The sequence below is a fragment of the Ceratosolen solmsi genome, unplaced genomic scaffold (assembly GCF_000503995.2).
Source record: "Ceratosolen solmsi marchali unplaced genomic scaffold, CerSol_1.0 scaffold29, whole genome shotgun sequence".
Taxonomy (NCBI): domain Eukaryota; kingdom Metazoa; phylum Arthropoda; class Insecta; order Hymenoptera; family Agaonidae; genus Ceratosolen; species Ceratosolen solmsi.
In genome coordinates, this window is record NW_011948417.1 from 711,674 (window position 1) to 731,392 (window position 19,719).

The 19,719-nt window shown below is 29.5% G+C and overlaps 1 protein-coding gene across 1 annotated transcript in view; it reads left to right on the plus strand.

Annotated features, from left to right (window-relative positions):
- The window catches only part of Mbs (Myosin binding subunit), a 42,173-nt gene that overhangs the window by 16,399 nt on the left and 6,055 nt on the right, over positions 1 to 19,719 (plus strand). Inside the window, exons 5-16 of the mRNA XM_011496713.1 lie at positions 6 to 107; positions 920 to 1,064; positions 1,208 to 1,338; positions 1,448 to 1,593; positions 2,371 to 2,511; positions 2,961 to 3,167; positions 3,780 to 3,891; positions 6,636 to 6,797; positions 8,767 to 8,898; positions 12,168 to 12,414; positions 15,796 to 16,065; positions 18,801 to 18,990. Of these exons, the coding sequence (XP_011495015.1) occupies positions 6 to 107; positions 920 to 1,064; positions 1,208 to 1,338; positions 1,448 to 1,593; positions 2,371 to 2,511; positions 2,961 to 3,167; positions 3,780 to 3,891; positions 6,636 to 6,797; positions 8,767 to 8,898; positions 12,168 to 12,414; positions 15,796 to 16,065; positions 18,801 to 18,990 (1,985 nt within the window). The remainder of the gene's footprint in view (positions 1 to 5; positions 108 to 919; positions 1,065 to 1,207; positions 1,339 to 1,447; positions 1,594 to 2,370; positions 2,512 to 2,960; positions 3,168 to 3,779; positions 3,892 to 6,635; positions 6,798 to 8,766; positions 8,899 to 12,167; positions 12,415 to 15,795; positions 16,066 to 18,800; positions 18,991 to 19,719) is intronic.

The window sequence follows — 19,719 nt, forward strand, 5'->3', positions numbered from 1 at the left end:
GCGAGGGCCTGGAGATCCGGGGCACCCGGCAAGGACTCGATGCATCCGCGCTCCGGAGCCACGGCGCTTCACGTTGCCGCCGCCAAAGGATATAGCACCGTCATGAAGTAAGTCTTGTTTCGCATTGTCGCATGCGTGAAGATTGCCGGGTTGCAAGTAGGGGAGACGTGTTGAGGAGTATAGCCGGCTACCTGCTTCGATAAAGATATGCAAAGTACATTGCGCAGCCGTGCCAGCAGGTTGCGCTTTTGGCTCCAAAAACTCGGCATAATAATTTTCGTTATTAATTTTATAATTCCTGAGACACATGTACACAAATAATATCACAATTGATTTTCATCCTCCGTTTACAAGACGAATGTTGTAAACACGTTGCGAAATTTATGCGAGACTTGTCTAATGAAATTTAATAATGCAATGCTTTCGATCAGAACGAATATTCGGATATAACTACAAACAATTGATTTCAAAGCATATTCAATGTGCTATAAAATAATTACGATAAAAGAATTACGATGATTAATAAAATAAAATAAGATATAAAAGTAAATTTTTATAGAAATTATCATATAAATGGATAACTATCGTTTAATATTGTTAATTTGTATTTATAACATAATTTATATTATTATTCTTTTCTCCGTATTTATCAATAATTTGAAATAATAGAATAGATAATAAAATATTATATTCTAAATTATTTCAAATTATAAAATTACTAAAATTCAAAATAAATTTAAGGCTTTAAATTTGTCGTCCATTGATTCAACTGAATTGATCATTTGCATTCAGACTGTATGTCTTTGACTACAATCACTATATATTATATATAATACATCTATTTTTGTAAAAATAGATAAAAAAATAAAAAAATTAAAAAAAAACTATGGACTATATCGATGATCGAAATTGTTTTCAGTATTTTGCTGCAAGCACGCTGTGACGTTAATTCGCGAGACAATGATGGATGGACGCCATTGCATGGTGCAGCGCATTGGGGCCAAATTGAAGCTTGCAAGCTTCTCGTAGAGAACTACTGTGATATGGATATTAAAAATTATGCTGTAAGTTAATGTCATGACAAGAAAATGTTTATGCATGTGCCGAAAGAGCAATTCGTTTTCCTTGTCTGTAGAAATGGATTTTGTTTACTTTTACATTAATTTATTATTAATTTTATTTTGTTTCTGTTTTATATATTTTATAGGGCCAGACTGCATTTGATATAGCTGATCCTGATATCGTCAAGGCCTTAGAAGAACTAAAAAAGAAGCAGGAAGTCTTATTAAAAGACCATCCACAAATCATAAATAAACAACCAGCGATACCAAAGAAACGGTATATATATATATATTTATTTATTTATTTATTTATATAATATGTTAGCATTTAAATAAGTTCTTGTAAATTCGTAACCTTAATCACTATATCGTATATTGTGTTATAGTGTATCAACGAATAAGGAGAATTTAGTTATTGATCAAGAAGGAACGGAAACGTATGAGGAAGAAACGCCAAACAAAGTTAAGAAAGTTGAACTGGAAATTCAATCTGATAAAGAAGAGTCAAGTGTTGGGACGAACAGTGACGTTGGTGAGTAGACATTTTTTTTAAAAAGCGCCTTCAACTTTTAGCTCAAGACTTGTGTAAAACTGTTGCAAAGATATTTATAAATTTGTTTTTCGCCTTCAAATTCATTACTTTTTAATATAAATATTTTTCTACCGTTATAATTGGGTTACATAATCGTAGACAAATATATTCTCAGGCCATTTAAATTAATGTCAAGGTAAAATTTCTACCTAAATAAATTTTTATATCTACATTATTGCAATTACTTAAATTATTTAACATTATTTATTCGCGTCAAATATTTCTGATATTATTTATTGTTGAAAAACATAATTTTATTATAATATATACCGCGGGTAATTTACTCGCTATGTATGATATTATAATTATTACACGATATATATGCGTATATATTGTTTTAAACTTTGATATTAGAAACTGTATTAGCTTAAACCATCTTCTTATTATGATTAAAGGTATTATTTGTTGCGTTTTATTATATATTGATGTGAATAAATGATGTAATAATAATTGAAAATAATAATCAAATAAAAGTATTTTCAGAATTAGTAGAAAGTAAATTGTTAGAGTAGTTTAGAAAATAGTGTCTTTGCAATTGTCGGAAATGCAATGTCTGCTTTGTATATACATATAGGCTTTTATAATGTTAAAGTAAAATAATCCTTTCCATACATTTCCTTCCTTTACAAAAATACTGTCGTCTACCATGTATCAACGATACTGTTCAACAATATTTTCTTATCACAACTGTCCCTAAATTATGCTGCATGGATTTAGAAGAGGGAGGCAATACCGATGTGGAAGCGAGCGATGGTGAGAGTGAATCTGAGACTAGCTCAGATACACATACCTCCACTTGTTCAGATCAATCTAATAAATCAAATCGATCGAACAACTCTACTTGTCTTACCGACGACGGTGAGTTTTGCTCTCTCCATCTCCTCCTTGGAGTTCTGTACCAACTTGTTTGAGCCTTTGTCTCTAATAATTCATTTTTTTTCTTTTTGTTGTTTTCTTTGGTTGTTCTTTTGATTTCCTGAATCTTTTAATATTGAATAATATTAATGTTTATTATATAATGTGAGAAAGAGCTGATTTTTGTATATATTTATATGGGCAAGTATACAGATATAATTTTTTTTTTTTTTTTTTTTTTTTTTAGGTGTAATATATTTTTTTGTTTTTTTTTTTGTTTTTTTTTTGTTTTGTTTACAGATTTTTAATAAAAAATTTAAATAAAAATTATAACAATATGCACTGTGTCGATAACTAATTCAATATATTTATTTAATTTTTTTTTTTACATATATATGGATAAACTTTATTATACAAATCAGATAATGAATATTTTATGCTTCAAATTACAGAAAAGAAAAATAGAGTGAATCGCGAAGAAACGGGATCACACAGTCCGCAATCTCCAGATGCGAACAAAGTTCCTTTTCAGGCACCCACTTTACCTCCTAAGCAACAAACTGAAAGTATCGAAGAGGGCAATGTACCTTCATGGCGACGTTCGGGTTCCTTTAGGAATCGGGGTCTTGATATTGAAACTGCTAATGCAATATCAGCCAGTGCGTATATATGTTTAACATTCAGTTTATTTATATAACTTTAAATAGTACAATTAATAGATTAACATGGAATTTCGGATATAGACAATAAATTACGAATTATGAAGTGAAATTATGAAACGAGGTAGGCTTAGAATTAGTTCGATCGCGAATCGTAGATTTATTTTAATAATTGAAGTTTTGAAATTTTAACGATTCGTCCCTTGAGAGGATTTTTTATATTTTCAATATCATTTTGAGTGATAATATTCCTGTAAAAATAGTCGCAAATTAAAGCTACATTTACATTAATTTGATAATACTATAAAAAAAGTTATTAAACATAATTTGGTATCATTATTTTTTATGTCCTTTTTACTTATTATTTTATAAAGTTGCCTATTATTTTTACTTACAATGCACATTATTAATACGCAGTGAATTGTAAATCAAATTAAATTTTTTTATTTAGTATTTTTCAACATTAACCGAATCATTCCTATAAGAATCCATATGTTGCTATTACGTTTGTCGATAAATTTAATCGCCTTCCTTATTTTCCTCATAGTTTATTTATAATTTTTATTTCTCTTATTTTTCCAATAATGTTCTATTTCTCTCTAATTCTCGAAGAAATTGAAGAACGTGAGAAACTAGCTGCAAAATCCCCAACGTCCCCGGTAAAAGTTCCAGAAGATTCGGAAGTCGTGCTTAGAAGAACTCATAGCTTCGAAACAGATGAAAAGTAAGTACTTGGATTTATTGTTGCTTTGTCTAACACGTGACGAGAATTTCCAGCGTTCATGTAACTCGAGTGTGTGTGTGTGCGCGCGCGCGTGTGTGCGTGTGTGCATGTGTGTGTTTTTTTTGTTTTGTTTTTTATTTTCACAATATACCTTGGTAATGTACTTTCATAAGCACAAGATTATTCGTTACTAAAATTCACAATAATCATTCGCACAAAGTTTTATAGATAGAAAAAAAAAGCGCAAATATTGCAGAAATTGGTTGAAAATGCTTTTCCATTACCGATATTTCATTGAACGACGAAGACAAAACGTACTTTAAAATTCTTTAACGTTCCTATAAACCAATATTATCCAAATAAAGTAAAAAATGAAGTGGAAACTTTAATGCGAAAATAACATTTTTAATGGTCCGTTGCATTATTATTCCTTTTGTTGTTGTACTAAACGAGTAAATTTATGCATTAGTTTATCAATTCCAATAAAACATAAATGATACGTTATTTCTCGTTTCGTACGATAGTTTCTTAAGTGAAAAATCTTTTAAAAAATTGAAAATTATAAATAGTGTCGTTAATCTGTAAGCATAAGAAATAATTAGACTTAAATTTCCTCGTTAATACAAGGTATATGCCAATATGGCAATCTAATATCAATTTGTCCATAGTCAATGGATTTTTGTAATTTATTATTAATGTGCAATCGGTTACGATATCGGACGTCATGTGTACGTACGCGTATAATCGTAAGCAGCCGATCGACAATTACCGAGCGTACATTAAGTTTAAATTTGCATCCAAGCGGAGGACGTTAGACCTAATTTACCCCGACAAAAAAGAGAATCGAATACAATGTATCATAAAGGTGTTAAAATTGGCACGAGAGCCGAGTCGAGTCCGTATATAAGTGTGCATGGCACGAATGCCATGTTGTGCAGGTTCTATGAGCAGTACCTGGCACTGACAGCCCGTATCAAGGCAGCATTATGCCCCACACTCCAACGCTGCAATCCAGCCACTCCTACTCATAACGACGCGACGACCGCTCGATCAGCATCCCTGCGCGACGATACTTACAGGTACGCGATTACCGCTCGATCAGCATCCCTGCGCGACGATACTTACAGGTACGCGATTACCGCTCGATCAGCATCCCTGCGCGACGATACTTACAGGTACGCGACGCCCTCGAACCAAAATTCTCATTAGCTACACAGTTGCGTAATTGCGCGCGCGCGCGTTTGTTTGGGAGTTGGGTGAATTGGAGAGAAAACGGCCGTCAGAGGAGCTTGTCGAGCGTCATTGTTTGATGATGTTTTATTGTAAAACAGGTGATTTTAATGCACTTATGTAAATATGAAGACTCTCGTCGTGATACCCCGTTTTATCTAACTTTTATATTACACTTTATTGTCTGAAGCATCGATTGATGGACGGTCGATATGATAGATCACTCGATGAGGATCGACGTTACGTAGTGTGAGATCAATAATGAGTTTAACCGTTTCTACGTGTCGACATTTAAAACCATCTTTTTTGCAGGTTAAATACCTATATCATTACGATTCGTCAGTAACACTTATTATTATTAGCGACATAAATTTTGCAACACTAAAAGTCATCTAATACTCGTAGAAATTATTCTACTAAATTTCTGTGTAAATTTAAGCCATTTTGTTAAATGAATTTGGCCTTTTGTTTTTATTTATATATTTATTTATTTTGATGATAAATGCATGCTAGGAATTTTGCAATATAAATTGTATCTAACAGTGGGCTTAACTAATGAAATTAACAATAATAACATAAAATTAAAGAAATTGTTTTACAATAACCTATATTGTTCCTTAATTAATGCCTTTTCACGTGATTTGCTCGAAGGAGCACGCTAGACTTTGTTAACAATTATATATAAATATAATTAAAAAAAAAAAAAGTAAATTTTGCACAGTTAAATTAAGTGTTTTGTTTTTCTCTTAGATTTTCTGATTAATAAAAGGAAATTAATTTTATAATTGAATTAAATTTTTAATCCCTTCGATAATATTTGATTTTTATTAAATTGATTAATTAAATACATTTATACAATACTTTATTAATACTCTAATATAAATCGATAGTTTTTAATAAAATTTACTTAAAATAAAAAACTAAAAAATCGTAGTAATATTAATTGATTAATTCACTTTTAGGTAGTATTTTGAATGAATTTCAAACGGTTATACAGGAATTACATATTATAGTATTAATATATCATATTTTAAGTATTTTAATTTTCTTAAAATTGAAATATCTCGTCTGGCTATATATATATATATATATAATAGAAAATTTTCAATATTGTTTTTAAACGAATACATATTTGACAAAAATATTTCAACGAAGTTCTTTCAAGTAATATTAAATATAATACAATACGAAATGAAATTAAAAAAAAATTAAATATTTAGTCAATATTATGTGAATACATTATTAAGTACGGTAAACTTTAATTGATATAAAGATCTTACAATTTTACTTGTAAGCTTTTTAAACTTTTAAACTATTACATTATATTTATGACATAGAATGGAAATATCGTTTTCGTATTGTGATAGTTTTGTATATGGCGTAACGTTTACAGGAGCAATTATTTTTTAAATTCATACCATCAAACTAGATTATTAAAATAGTAGCCTGAAGAATGAAAATTACAATTATACAAGAGTTGTGCCATTAATGCATTACATAAATTATGTTTGCAGGAAAAAGGACATAAAGCTGAATCTAGACTTGACTCGGGTGCCACAAGGTAATAGCCTCCAATCACCAACCATGACAAATAAGTCGCTGTCGTCGCCGCCGGTAACGACGAATCTCACTTCTAACACCGTCACCAGCCCTACACCGACAAGTCAAATTCGCAGGTACTTTGGACATGTCTATTTTTTTTTTTTTTTTTTTTTTTTTTTTTTTTTTTTTTTTTTTTTTGTTTATGCTGTGAAAAGATAAAGACGTTGTCTCGTGTAATCGAAATTGGACACTTTTTGTTTTTTTAATCTTTGCAATTCAATGGTTCTACGCGTTTTCCAAATTTCTTAGGCTTTATGTCGCGCCAAAAATAGGAGAACTATAAATTACAGCTCATGGTTAATGAAAATATAACTGAATTATACAAATAGACAGTTTATTGATGTTAAAATGGCTTAATCCACGATTAACATAAGTTAATCATTGAAATGTAAAAACATACATTTGTCGCACCTCTGCACGTTATACTTTAATATAATTAGGGAATAAAAGCATTAATTTACATCAAATTACATTTCAAGTACAAATAATACGGTATTTGTAAATACGATTAATTTTTTTTTTTATATAATTTTTTATTAGTAATTCATAAAAAATATTTATATAAATTTTGAAATATCGGCTAAAGCTTTTTTTCTTTCCATAAGGTAAATCCAAGTTATATAATAATTAATGCCGTTTTATCAGGGGTTGTGCACATTAGTATTTCCAAGACAGAGTAAAAATTGAAAATATGCATATGAATATTCGTAACGCCTTGTACATACGTAAATTAAGAAGATTAAAAATTTTTTTTATAAATATTTTGTTTAATCGTAAATAAGATATAAAAACAATATTTTCCTTTAATACGTAGATATAAGATTATTTAGTTAGTTGCTTGACAAATTCGACCGAACTAGTTAAATTAACATTATAGCTCTATCCTAATAAAATATTTTAGCTTTACATTCAAATAATACACTTATCGTATTTCAGCGGTACATAAGTAATATTGGCAATAGAAATCGATGTATACGATCAATGTCCATGTAGCTTTCAATTAAATCAAAATTCTATGAAAATTTATGGCTAAATTATAGTTTCTCAACCACCATTACGTTTATTATCAATTTCAATTAATACAAAAGAGAGAAGTTAAAACGATAATTCTACAAAAAGTGTCCATTAAAACGTAATGCAAGGCTTCTCATCCTTAAATGTGAGTAGCTATTTTATGCAGGTGATTTTGGGTAAATGCCTTTCGTATTGTCTCAAAGCTCGTTTTCATTATATATTACGATAAATTAATTATATGTTTCATTTTCCATTAAAATAAATATTGCATCGCCTTTAAAGTCAGCACATACTTAGTTTAATGAAACAACTTAGTTTATTTACGAAATTTAAAAATCATTGCTGACCATGTTCATTTAATATTGCCAATTTTTTTTCAAGCATTTGACGTAATGCCTTGATAACGTATCATCGTATACAACATAAAAATATTAAAAAAAAAAAAAAAAAATAGCTATTGAGAATTAATTGATTGCAATTAGTATATTATTAATTATTTTCGAGAATAATTTTTATAAAAAATAATTTATACGAAACATAGGCATGTTAATGTTTCTCTTTTATAAATTCGATATAACGTTAATATATATATATATATATGCAATTTTGAACATAGTTATCTCAAATAAGAGGCAAAAATTGTTTATAAATCGAACGTTGTTGGTATGTTTCAAAAGAAGCAATTATAATTTATACTAAATTCCAATCGCGAATTAATTGAATCGCGTGCTTTACGAGCATGCAACGGCCTTTAATATTCATTCATTATACTTTTGAAAATTCTAACCGAATTGCAACATTCAAAAGGCATACATTTCGAATAACAACAACAACGTACATGTAATTCCCACCTTTAAAAAACATAACGTTTTACGTTGTCTATATATATCAATAAAAACAGATCGAAAGATTTCAACTGCATTGTCGTATTGTCATATTATATGCGTTTATTAAAAGAGATTGAACAAAAGAAAATTGGCGAAGAGAGTATATTGTGCAAAATAATATTTATGCAATATCATCGAGTAGCATATCGAGCCCGGCCCAAGTTTCGCCAACAACTATCTCTACGTCGAACAATTCGACAACAGCGCCTGCGACTCCTACCACACCCGGTGGGAGCAAACTAAGTCCAGGAAATATCTTCAAAAATTTCTTCAAGTGCGTACTCACGTCGCTCGTCCTTCGAAAGGTTTACATAGTTGGAAGGAAAGCTCAAAAAAAAAAAAATAAAAGTTTATTTTTAGCTCGAGAGTTCATTATGAAAAATTAAGAAAAATTCTTATTCATAATATGATTCGACAATTTCAAAAACATCTCGTCACAAGTAATTTCATGCACTTGGTTATAAATATGTGTATTAATTAGTATTTTCTTACGCGAATGCCTTCCCGTAAGTTACATTACCATGAAATAATTGATTTTGACACTGCTTGAATATTAATTTCGCAACAAATTTCTATTTTATTTTCTTAATGTTCAAACAATTCATTATTGTTGAAAATAATTATTTCCAACTATGTATTTGAAGCGTGTGAATAATTGCGTATACAATTTTTGAAACTTTCATACCTCATTCATATTAGCTTTTGTTAATTTTTCTTTAATACAGCTTGCAGCCACATAATGTTCAAAGTGTGCTTTTTTGTTTTGTTTTTTTTTGTTTTTTGTTTTTTTTTTTCGTTTTTTTTTTTTGAAGAGTGAGAAATTCTTTTTACATTGTTTTATACATTTTGATATTTCTGTAGATTTTAATAGTCATTTATTAAAACAAGGCTTTAATAATTATTAATTATACTTTAGTGGAAAAATTCATTGTTATAATATAACGTTATTTAAAATTGTTATACATTATTTTACCGCATGTTTTATTGTTAAATACCGTTATCTATATTTATTTTTTTTTTTTTTTAAGAATGTTACTGAAAAAAAAATTTATGAAAGCAAAACACGTCGTTTCTATTCGTGGAAAATTCTTTGTTCTGTATTTGTTAAAATATTTGAATGCTTATGAAATTATTGGTCTAATATTATAAATCAATTTTTTTTTCCATTAGAGCATATTTATTTACTTTTAGAATTATATATAAATGTCAGAATAGGGTTTTTCAGTTTGTTTTCTTTATCAAGTTCTTTGATTTTCTTTTTAACAATGTGAATTTACGTTGCTTTATAGGCCATACGTTTGAGAAAAATATGTCGACTCAAACGGCGGGCTAACCATTTGAAAATTGTTTTGAGTTTTTATTAATCGATTATTAATAATTAGGATGAAAATATTTCCCAAATGTCAAATTGATTCAAAGTATCTAAGATAAACAGAATCTATATGTTTATATTCGCTCAATGAACAAATAATTTGCTAAATTTTAAAGAAAAAAGCTACCCATCTTATTATGATTATCGTAGAAAACATCACTTTGGAATTATTCTATTTACTAATGTATTCTTCATAGACTATAATATTAAATTGTAATAATAAATGTTCAAATCAATTTTAGTAAATTTTAATGCACATCTTTGTTAAGAAGAAAACATTCTGTATGTAATGAATAATATAAAAATGTAATATAGTTTCGTGGAAATTTTCTATTCTTCTTTTATCTTCTATAAAATTGTTTAACACATACAAACTTTCAATCATTTGACATTTCAATTGTCTTTTTTAACTTTATTATAAAGTTATACGATATTGCGATGTAATATTATTTATTTCAGCTTGTGTCTAATTTTATTGTTAATTATATCTCTATTGCCCTGTCATTTATTATCAATATAATGTATATATATATATATATATATATATATATATATATATATATATATATATATTGTTATAAAATTATGAGTTTAAAAAATATTGTATATGTGTAAATAGAATATCTTGTAGTTAAACATATAATTGTTTTTTTTTTAAGTATGCTATTGTAAGACGTTAACTACGAGCTACCGAAATACTATTAGATGAAGATCATTTTAATTTAATTAGCATTTATAACTTCTGTCCGATTAAAATTTTGGGAATTCTTAAATATTAATTAATTTTTTTCCATGCAATCTGCATGTTGAAGATATTAAATATATATTTATAATAATTTCATAATTATTGATATTAATAATTTTTTAACTCGTATATAAATGCATTGTGATAAATTAAAAAATTAACCTTTTAAAAGTCATTATTATTAATTGCAATTTATTAATAATACATCAATACTTAATTTACATTAATATACCTAAATGTATATTAATTCCTTTTTTTATTATCTTTGATACGGGACAATACATTTTTTATTGAAATTTTTAAATTATGCATAATATTGCACTATTTTCATCTTTTTTTTACGATATTGTTACAGTTTATAAATTTTAGTTAAAAAAAAAAAACAAAAAAAAAAAAAAAAATGTTAATCTAAATTTATAATCAAGTGTTTATTGCTACTTTGTGAAAAAAAAAATAATAAAAGTTTAGAATAAGATGTGTTGAAGTTTGTAAAATTCAGTACATTGATACATTTGCTAAGCTTTATAATTCTTCAAATCTATTTAAACCGCAGACGTGTAAATAAATTTTCAAAAATTAAGAACCGATGAAACGTATTTATAACTTTTTAAAGTTTTTGAAATGATTTCATGTAGAAATGTGAGCCTGTAATTTAAATATTTGTATTTCTCTGGGCTTTTAAACAGATTAGCTTTAAGCAGATATAGCATCATTGAAGTAAGTCTTTGTGCCTATAGATTTTCGTATTTTATTATATTATCTTAAATTAAATTATATTTTTTAATTTTGTATTTGATATTAGAATTATTAGTGAAAAACATAAGACCGGTAATTCATATTAATACATTGGTTATTGTATTTTTAACTAACACTCTAAGAAAATAATCTGTGCAATTCTATAGCACAAATTACTTTTGTATCCTGATTTATGTATAATTGTATATTTTGATTTTCAAGTCTTTTAAATAGCATTTAATTACATTTAACGTACACGACGGATAGAAAATCTTAGAAATAAAGTATTCCAAGTTCATTCGTTGTGTTATGTGAATTAAATCAATTTAACATAAGGTACGAAGTACAATTTTTTTTTTTTAAAATAACGCTTTACTCATTAAATAAGTATTGAAAACGGTGGTTCGGCATTAATGTTTAATTAATCGTATCGAAGCTTCGTCCAAGCTACTCTGCAAAAACTTTCATTCTGCGAGTACGGTAAGATCATCACTATTTTTTGGCAAAGTTGCTAAATTTCACACGATGCACTTGTCGCAATTGCTTTTGAATGGTAAAATAAAAGAGGCGTGTAAGGCCGAGCATTTCTTCGGCGAACCTCAGCTTGTCCGAGTCGGTGGTGGCCGTTGGAACAAGCCCTTCACATTGGCAATACTAACGCGCGATCGCACTTTCCCTTGTGCTGCCGCAGATCGTTCGTGCCGCCAGTACGCGACGAGGAGAGCGAGACCCAGCGTAAGGCCCACGCGAAGCGCGTGCGGGAGACGCGGCGCTCGACGCAGGGCGTCACCCTCGACGAGATCAAGAGCGCCGAGCAGCTTGTGAAGAAGAAGCAACAGCTCAACAACGACGTTGGGCTGCAGTCGGGTGCGGCCACTAGCACCGATACCGCGACCACGACGACCCTCACCACCAGTAGCTCAACGGCTGTAAACCAGGTAGAGCCCGAGCGGACGGACTCGGTCCTAGGGGCGAACGATTGCTGCGCTAAATCGTCGATGATCATGGCTGAAGGGCTCGAGTCCCAAGTCTTATTAATCAATATTAGTAAAGCAATTCGCATCCTAAAGCAATACTACCTTGACTTCTTTTTCTTTATCTTCGAGGCCATTAATCATGCAGATTCCTTTCGTACGTTCGCTCGTACTCGATGCGAACGAGGAACGCACGAAGTTCTCTATCCACAAGGAATTAATGATTCGTCCGGTCGTAGTCCCTGGCTGCACGTTTATTGAGTTTTGCAGCTATTATTACTGAATTTTCAAAGAGTGTCTTACCTTTTTTTTTCTCTCAAACAACATTGACGCAGCCTTAATTTACATTTATGTTTTTTGCTCTTTATACAATGGTATTCTAATATAATTGCTTTATATTGGCGTGATAATTATGCATTTATTATCACATATCAAATTAATAAATATAATATTCTCAATTGGATAGTTCGACTACTGAATTAAATTCGTAACGTACGAATCGATCGTGATGGGTCATTGATTATCTGTATTTGATAATTTTTTGTTTGTGTTGTTTTGTTTTTATTTTTAATAAATTCATTAATATTTATGAAAATGAAAATATTACTAAACTAGATGATCGTAAGTTAGATTTTTCTTTTTGCATTTTTCGAATGAATTATTGTCATTGGATTTATGTTAGAAATGTGAAAACATTTCATTTAACGGAATAATAAACGAAGAAGTGCAAATAGTTTTTGTAGTGTAAACAAAAATTTTACATATTATTTAAGAAAATTATTTTCGAAACGTAACATTATGTAGTGCCTTTATTTAACTTTAAACAACTTTAAAAAAAATAATCTTGCTCAACACCGGCAAAATAAACTTTTCAACGATCAAGAATATCTAAATCAAAGATTTGAAGATTTAAAAATTTAATGAGACCCGGTGAAAAGTTAATGCTTCAATTTAATTTTCACAAGTGAACAAGTGAAAAAGATGGGAAAAAATTATTAGATTTAATATACTAATAAACCATCAATTTTGTGTAGAAAATATTTCACGTCATGTGTTTTAAATAATGATATGAAAGTCGTTGGCTTCTTATTACTAACAAAAAATTTGCTATCTACAATATACAGTGCATAACCAATATTTAAGCTCTTTATTGAATAAATAAGTTAATTCGAAAAAATTTTCTTAACTATAGTCAAGTTAATTAAAGTACCTTTAAAATGTAAAGCAATTTTTTTTTTTTTTTTTTTTTTTTTTTTTTTTTTTTTTTTTAATAATGTAAATGAGGTTATGAAACTCGATAAAAATATATAATACGTACGCGCAAACACAAACACACACGACACTTACTTCGATACACATATATGTAATATGTGTATTGTGTTTATAAAACTTAGCTCTTTTTTAAGGGCATTAAAATTGTTTATTGTTAATAGTGATTTATTAATTATTGAAAAAGACCCATATTTTCAAGTTGAAAATTCATGAAATGCATAATCTTAAAGATACGTATAAGATTTAGTAAATAATTTTGACGTTTGCTTAGGTATATGTAATTCAAATTATGAATTTGTTTGTTTACATATCTTTATGTTCGTAAAGTTTTCATTAATATTTTATTGGAAATTTGACTGTTTAAAAATTATTTCGGTGGTAAGTTGAGATCACTAGCGATTCCAATATCTAGTTCAGAACATTTTGTTTTATGTTTATTAATAATAAAAGACTGTGCATCTGTGATTAATTTTAATATATTATGTGAATATGTTTTGACAAATTTTTTTTTTTTTTAACTGTCGTGTGAATGTTATTGTTTTTAAGAGAAATATATATAATACCTCATCATCAAGCGGTATGCATATAAAGTATGCTAATTTTTAAAGAAAGCTGTTACGAGAAAAATATTTTGAATTATTGATCGTGTATAACAAATTGTGAAAGGAATTAGATTTATGTAAAACTGTTTGAAATTACGTGATTGAATAATCGAAAATTTACTCAACGCCCAAGGATTAATGAGCGTATGTGCACAAGTCAGAACTCAAATGTAAGACCATATTTCTACATATTGATTTCTTTCATGACTTCATCTTAAATAAATGAAGTTTTTATAAAAAAAAATTCCTTTTAATGAAGTAATAAAGATTGCCCTATAATAATAAATATTCACAAATAATAAGGGATTTGAATGGTTTATTAATGATTTGTTTAATAGGTAATTTGTTCTTTCATAAAATTATTTTTAGCTTTATCATCAACTTAAAATAAATCTTTATTTGTATAAAAAAAAAAAAAAAATCATTTAAATTAAGTATATACAAAATAAAATTTTTTTTAATATTTAAACAGTTTGTATTGTAATAATTGTAATCTGGAAAAGTACTTTTCAAAAACTAATTTAGAAGTTATGTAGTAGAATTTGCAGGAACGATTGAATATATTTTGTCTGAATCTGCAGACGATCTTCGTAAATAATAATGCGAATTAAAATATAAAAGTTCTATTTGGGGAAAGCAACAAACCAGAAATATTTGAATTGTGACGAAATTTTTATTTATTTTTATTCTGATAAAGACGAAAATTTCATTACTTAATAATCCTTAAAGTATTAGATAGATCAGAAAAAGTCATGATATTTTTATTATAAAACGTAACTTTGTAAAAGAATTTCAATTCCAATTTTTCATCATTGAATCGAACGATGATTATCCAACATTTGACAATTATTTTATCATTATATTTTACAATAACAGTATGACGTAATAATAATGGTGCTAGCAAATATCGATAACAAATTTCTCATATTAAATTTCTTGGATGCATTTACTTTTGTTATTTATTAACTAAATAAATTGAGACTACCGCACAGTCCGTGCTCTTTTAAATCCTAATTTAAGAACGTACTATTATTATAAAATCAAGTACAATTACATTGGAATAATAGTTTATGTTAGAGTTGACTGATTTAGTCAATATATGCTCTACTAACTAGAATTGGGACACAAAATTTATTGTACTTTAGTCTTGAAAGACGTTGACCGTCGCGGTCTAGCAAATTAAATCGAGGCTTCCTTAAATTTAAACACAACCACACAAATGTTACACAAATATTCAATTTAAAGCGACGGTTAAAAGTGCTTAATATTCGAGACTCGCGGTATACAGAGAAGATGGACAAAGACGATAATTCGATTATCACAGATGTACAGTCCCGAGAAAACGAGAGGACGGATAATGTATAAAAAAGAAAAAAAGAAAAAAAAAGAAAGAAAAAAAGAAAAAACCAGAGGAGCGCTCGCTCGAGCCTCCAACGGCGGCCCTCGCTAACCTCGTCTGTTGATGCGGCAGTCCGTAGCTCCTGGTGCAAGTGTGACGACAACGGCCTCGATCACGGCCACAATAACGACAGCGAGCCCGACGACAGTGGGCCTGAACAAGCAGTCGTCGCAACAGCAGCAACAGCAACAGCAGCAGCAGCAGCAACAACAACAACAACAACAACAACAGCAGCAGCAGCAGCAACAGCAGCAGTCGGCGTTGTCGTCGAGCGCGGAGGTCGAGACGAGCTTGCCGGAGCGCCGGCCATCCTGGAGGCTCAAGGTCGACGCCGGGAGTAAGGTCCGTGATGGAATGGTACAAGCCCAGGTAGACACTGTCGCTTGTGAGGCGCGTCGCGACAGTGGCGGCTGGTGTGCATGGATGTTGAGTTTGATCGGTTGGGATTATAAGTAGGACTGTGTACATAATGCGCCTAGGCATTGCGAGCTCGCACGCACACATTCACGCATAAGCACGAAATTCATACGTTTAAATTTTAAAGCAACGCACACGCACTCACACTTACACGACAACAAACTGTTTCACACAAGATGTTTCTTTGCATTATTTCATTTTATTTTCTTTTTTGTTTTTGTTTTTGTTTTTGTAGACGTCAAATATTTGTAGTCTTTATTTTCTGCTTGCGTCTTAGTGTATTTGAGGACAAAATTATTTGACGTAATGCTTGCTTGCACTCGGAATAATTCACTTATGCGAATTAGCGAGAACGTTAAGTGTAATATACTGGTTATAAGTAGATTTAATCGAGCCGTAGTTGGGCATGTTAAAGCACACGATAAAGCAATTTTGTATAATCTTTGTTTTAATAATGTAGGAGGGGGAATTTTAAGTTAAGATTTTCTTTTATCGATAGCGCCTGATGGCAAGTAACGGTAAATGTAACTTATATTTATATATGTATGTATGTATTGGTACATAATAGTCGTGTATTAAATTTAATTTTTAAAAGTAATTATAATCAAGCATGAGGAGCTTGTAACTGTCTAATATATGAAATTGTAGCCTTAGAGTTTAAACGTAGATAATGTTTTTGTTTTTAATCAAGCAATATTAATGCATTTATTCAAAATATCTCATTAGAATGATATAAGTTTTGAACAACGTTGATATAATTAAAAATTTTAAAGGCTTTCCTTTAAAGTACATATTCTTGATTTTCGTGAAATCTTTTTTGCTTACAGTATTTTTAACGTACTCTGTATCCATATCCTTTATAATTATTATAAGATCAATAACGTAACGATATATATTGTGATCTACATTCTCGATCGTTTGTGCAGATTTTTAATAATTCCAGGTGGCTGACGAATGATCACGAAACTTTATTTGTATTGTGCTGTACTTTTACCACATCATTCCCACATTTTTTTGTTTACCTTGTCTATTCTTACTTGCGTATATTTACTTCTGTTTTAGCATCTGAAGGTATGTTTTTATTTTATTGTTTGTTTTATAACCGCAATAAGTGGATTAAATAAAAAATCAATCTAAACGTATTATTAGATGGAATGAAAAGTTCAGGCACTTGTTGCTATATTACAGTAGCTGTATTAATTATTCATATTATTTCTAAAAAGTATTTTTTAGTAAATATTTAATTGATTTTATGAGAAATAATCGTATTAGCTTTCGTGACAATAATCGTTAGAAGAAAATTCGTCTGTCGGTCAAACTATTGCATATTTTTTTGTGAAAATATATATTAATAAAATATCATTGATAAATAACACATCTCTTGTATTTCAAACAATCATCTATCGATAATTAATTGCCTGTCATTTAAGTGTCATTGTACGGGCAAGGATTATTGAACTCGGATTAACTGTTCGATTGAGATATGTTTTGGGGATAATCTATGAAGAGAAAAAATACAAAAAATTAATTATTAAATTGTGATTAATTAACAAAGCCACCACGTTGATTTTGTTTTGTAGATTGCTATTTTTGTTATTGCCGGATGATTATATTAAATTAAAATGCAGAATAAAGTCATAATGAAGGAAAGACGTGCAATGCAGAAGAGCTCCTTTACGAACACAATTCACCGATTCAAGGGAAATATTTTCAATTCATTTGAAGATTTGGCTGTGAAAACCTCAGTCCTTTGCAAATCGTTTTGTATGAAGGGTATCGATATAGTGAAAAGTTATCGTTAAAACACAGTTTACACTGATTTTGGAAGAAAGCTAACGTCGAAGAAGAACATTGATTTCCGATACTAAAATACTTTTTTCATTGCTACTCTCGGAACTTTTCATTCCACATAATGTAGCCAGTAATGTTGGGATATTAAATGTAAGTGCATGATTTATTTTTGGGGCATGTTAGTCCTTAACATTCTATTACCTATGTGCTTAATGCGATCCGTTATATTTATATGTTGCTATTTGCAAAATATTCTCATCACTGTATATATATATATATATATATATATATATATATACACAAACTTATTATTTATATTATTAATAGAATTAGAATTAGTATTAGAATTAGAAATAATATTATTCTTAAATCTGCTATTATTTTACAGTATTTTATAATATAACAATAAAATTGTTTTTGAAAGTGGTTAAACTAAATAAAGTTTATTTATTTCTTTGTGCCTGATAATTTGAGTGCTGAACAAAAATTATTCACTTCACTATCGGATAATTACTAACGCAATATATTGTAAACTAAGAATGGATTTGAATCGATGAAGCGGCTAAGTTTCATATTTTACTGGAAATATATTTGCGATTTTACTAATATAAACAATAGCAAACAAGATGTATATGCGCGAAACATAAATTTCCAACTAATTCAATTTGATGATGATAATTAGAGCAGTTTAAGAGCTTTCACTAATACAACTAATTTTTATTTGCGCCAACGTATTACGAGAATCTGATCTCGTAAGAAACGATATGTGTAAGCGGAAATATAGTTGTCGCGGCTTCTCCTCGAAATCGAAAGACTCGGATGGCTTGAGGGTAGTCTTGGTGATCCGTCTGTGCATTTGTCTCGTTTAGTTCCAGCTAGAGGACGCGAACAACAGATCGAGCGTCGGGGACACGACGACGGCATACATAAGGCGACCCTCCACCGGCACGAACATACCTCGCCCGAGTTCGGCGCCCGTCGATACCATATCCTCCAACACCGCCGAGACGACGGTCACTCTACCCCTTAGGAGACCGGTCAAGCCGCCCGAGGACAAAGGTGAAGTGTACACCGTGTACCTTAAGCTCAAATGAACGTTACATTAACAACACATTTCAAGGGGAGGCCCTACACACAGTTCTCATCGAGTTCTCAATAGAGATATTTGCTTTTTTTCTTCATTACATTGATGAAACGAACAGAAACTTAAGAAAGACAAAATCAAAACCATAACAAAAACAAAAAAAAAGTACAGTGTTTTTTTTTTTGGAACACAGGCGTATACGCACGTGATAAAGAATAAAAATCCAGAGGATTGCATACACGAACAGTTTCTCTCTCACTCATTTAGCTTTGCATTGTAACGAGGATGGAATATAACCTGTCTTCTGTTCTTCCGTATTGTTAATATTCTACGAAAGTGGATGTGACTTTTACTTTACATTTATTTCAAGAATTAATTTAGGTAAATCATTAATATCTTATTAATCAAGGATGGAGATTTCACCAATTCTATTAACGGGAGATGTAAGACTATTTATAAACTATTTTTAAAATAATAAAGTGTATTAATAGAATCGCTTGGAATTTTAACATAAAATAAATCATTTTCTTTACATGAGTGATTATTCTGTCTGTTTTATCTTATGGATAAAGAAAAAAACAAAAAAAAAAAACAAAAAAAAAAACAAAAAAAAAACAAAACAAAAAAAACAGCCATTAATAATCTCATTATTGGATCGAAATTTTCATGTTAAAGTCTGAAGCAATTCCATAAGTATTTGTTTA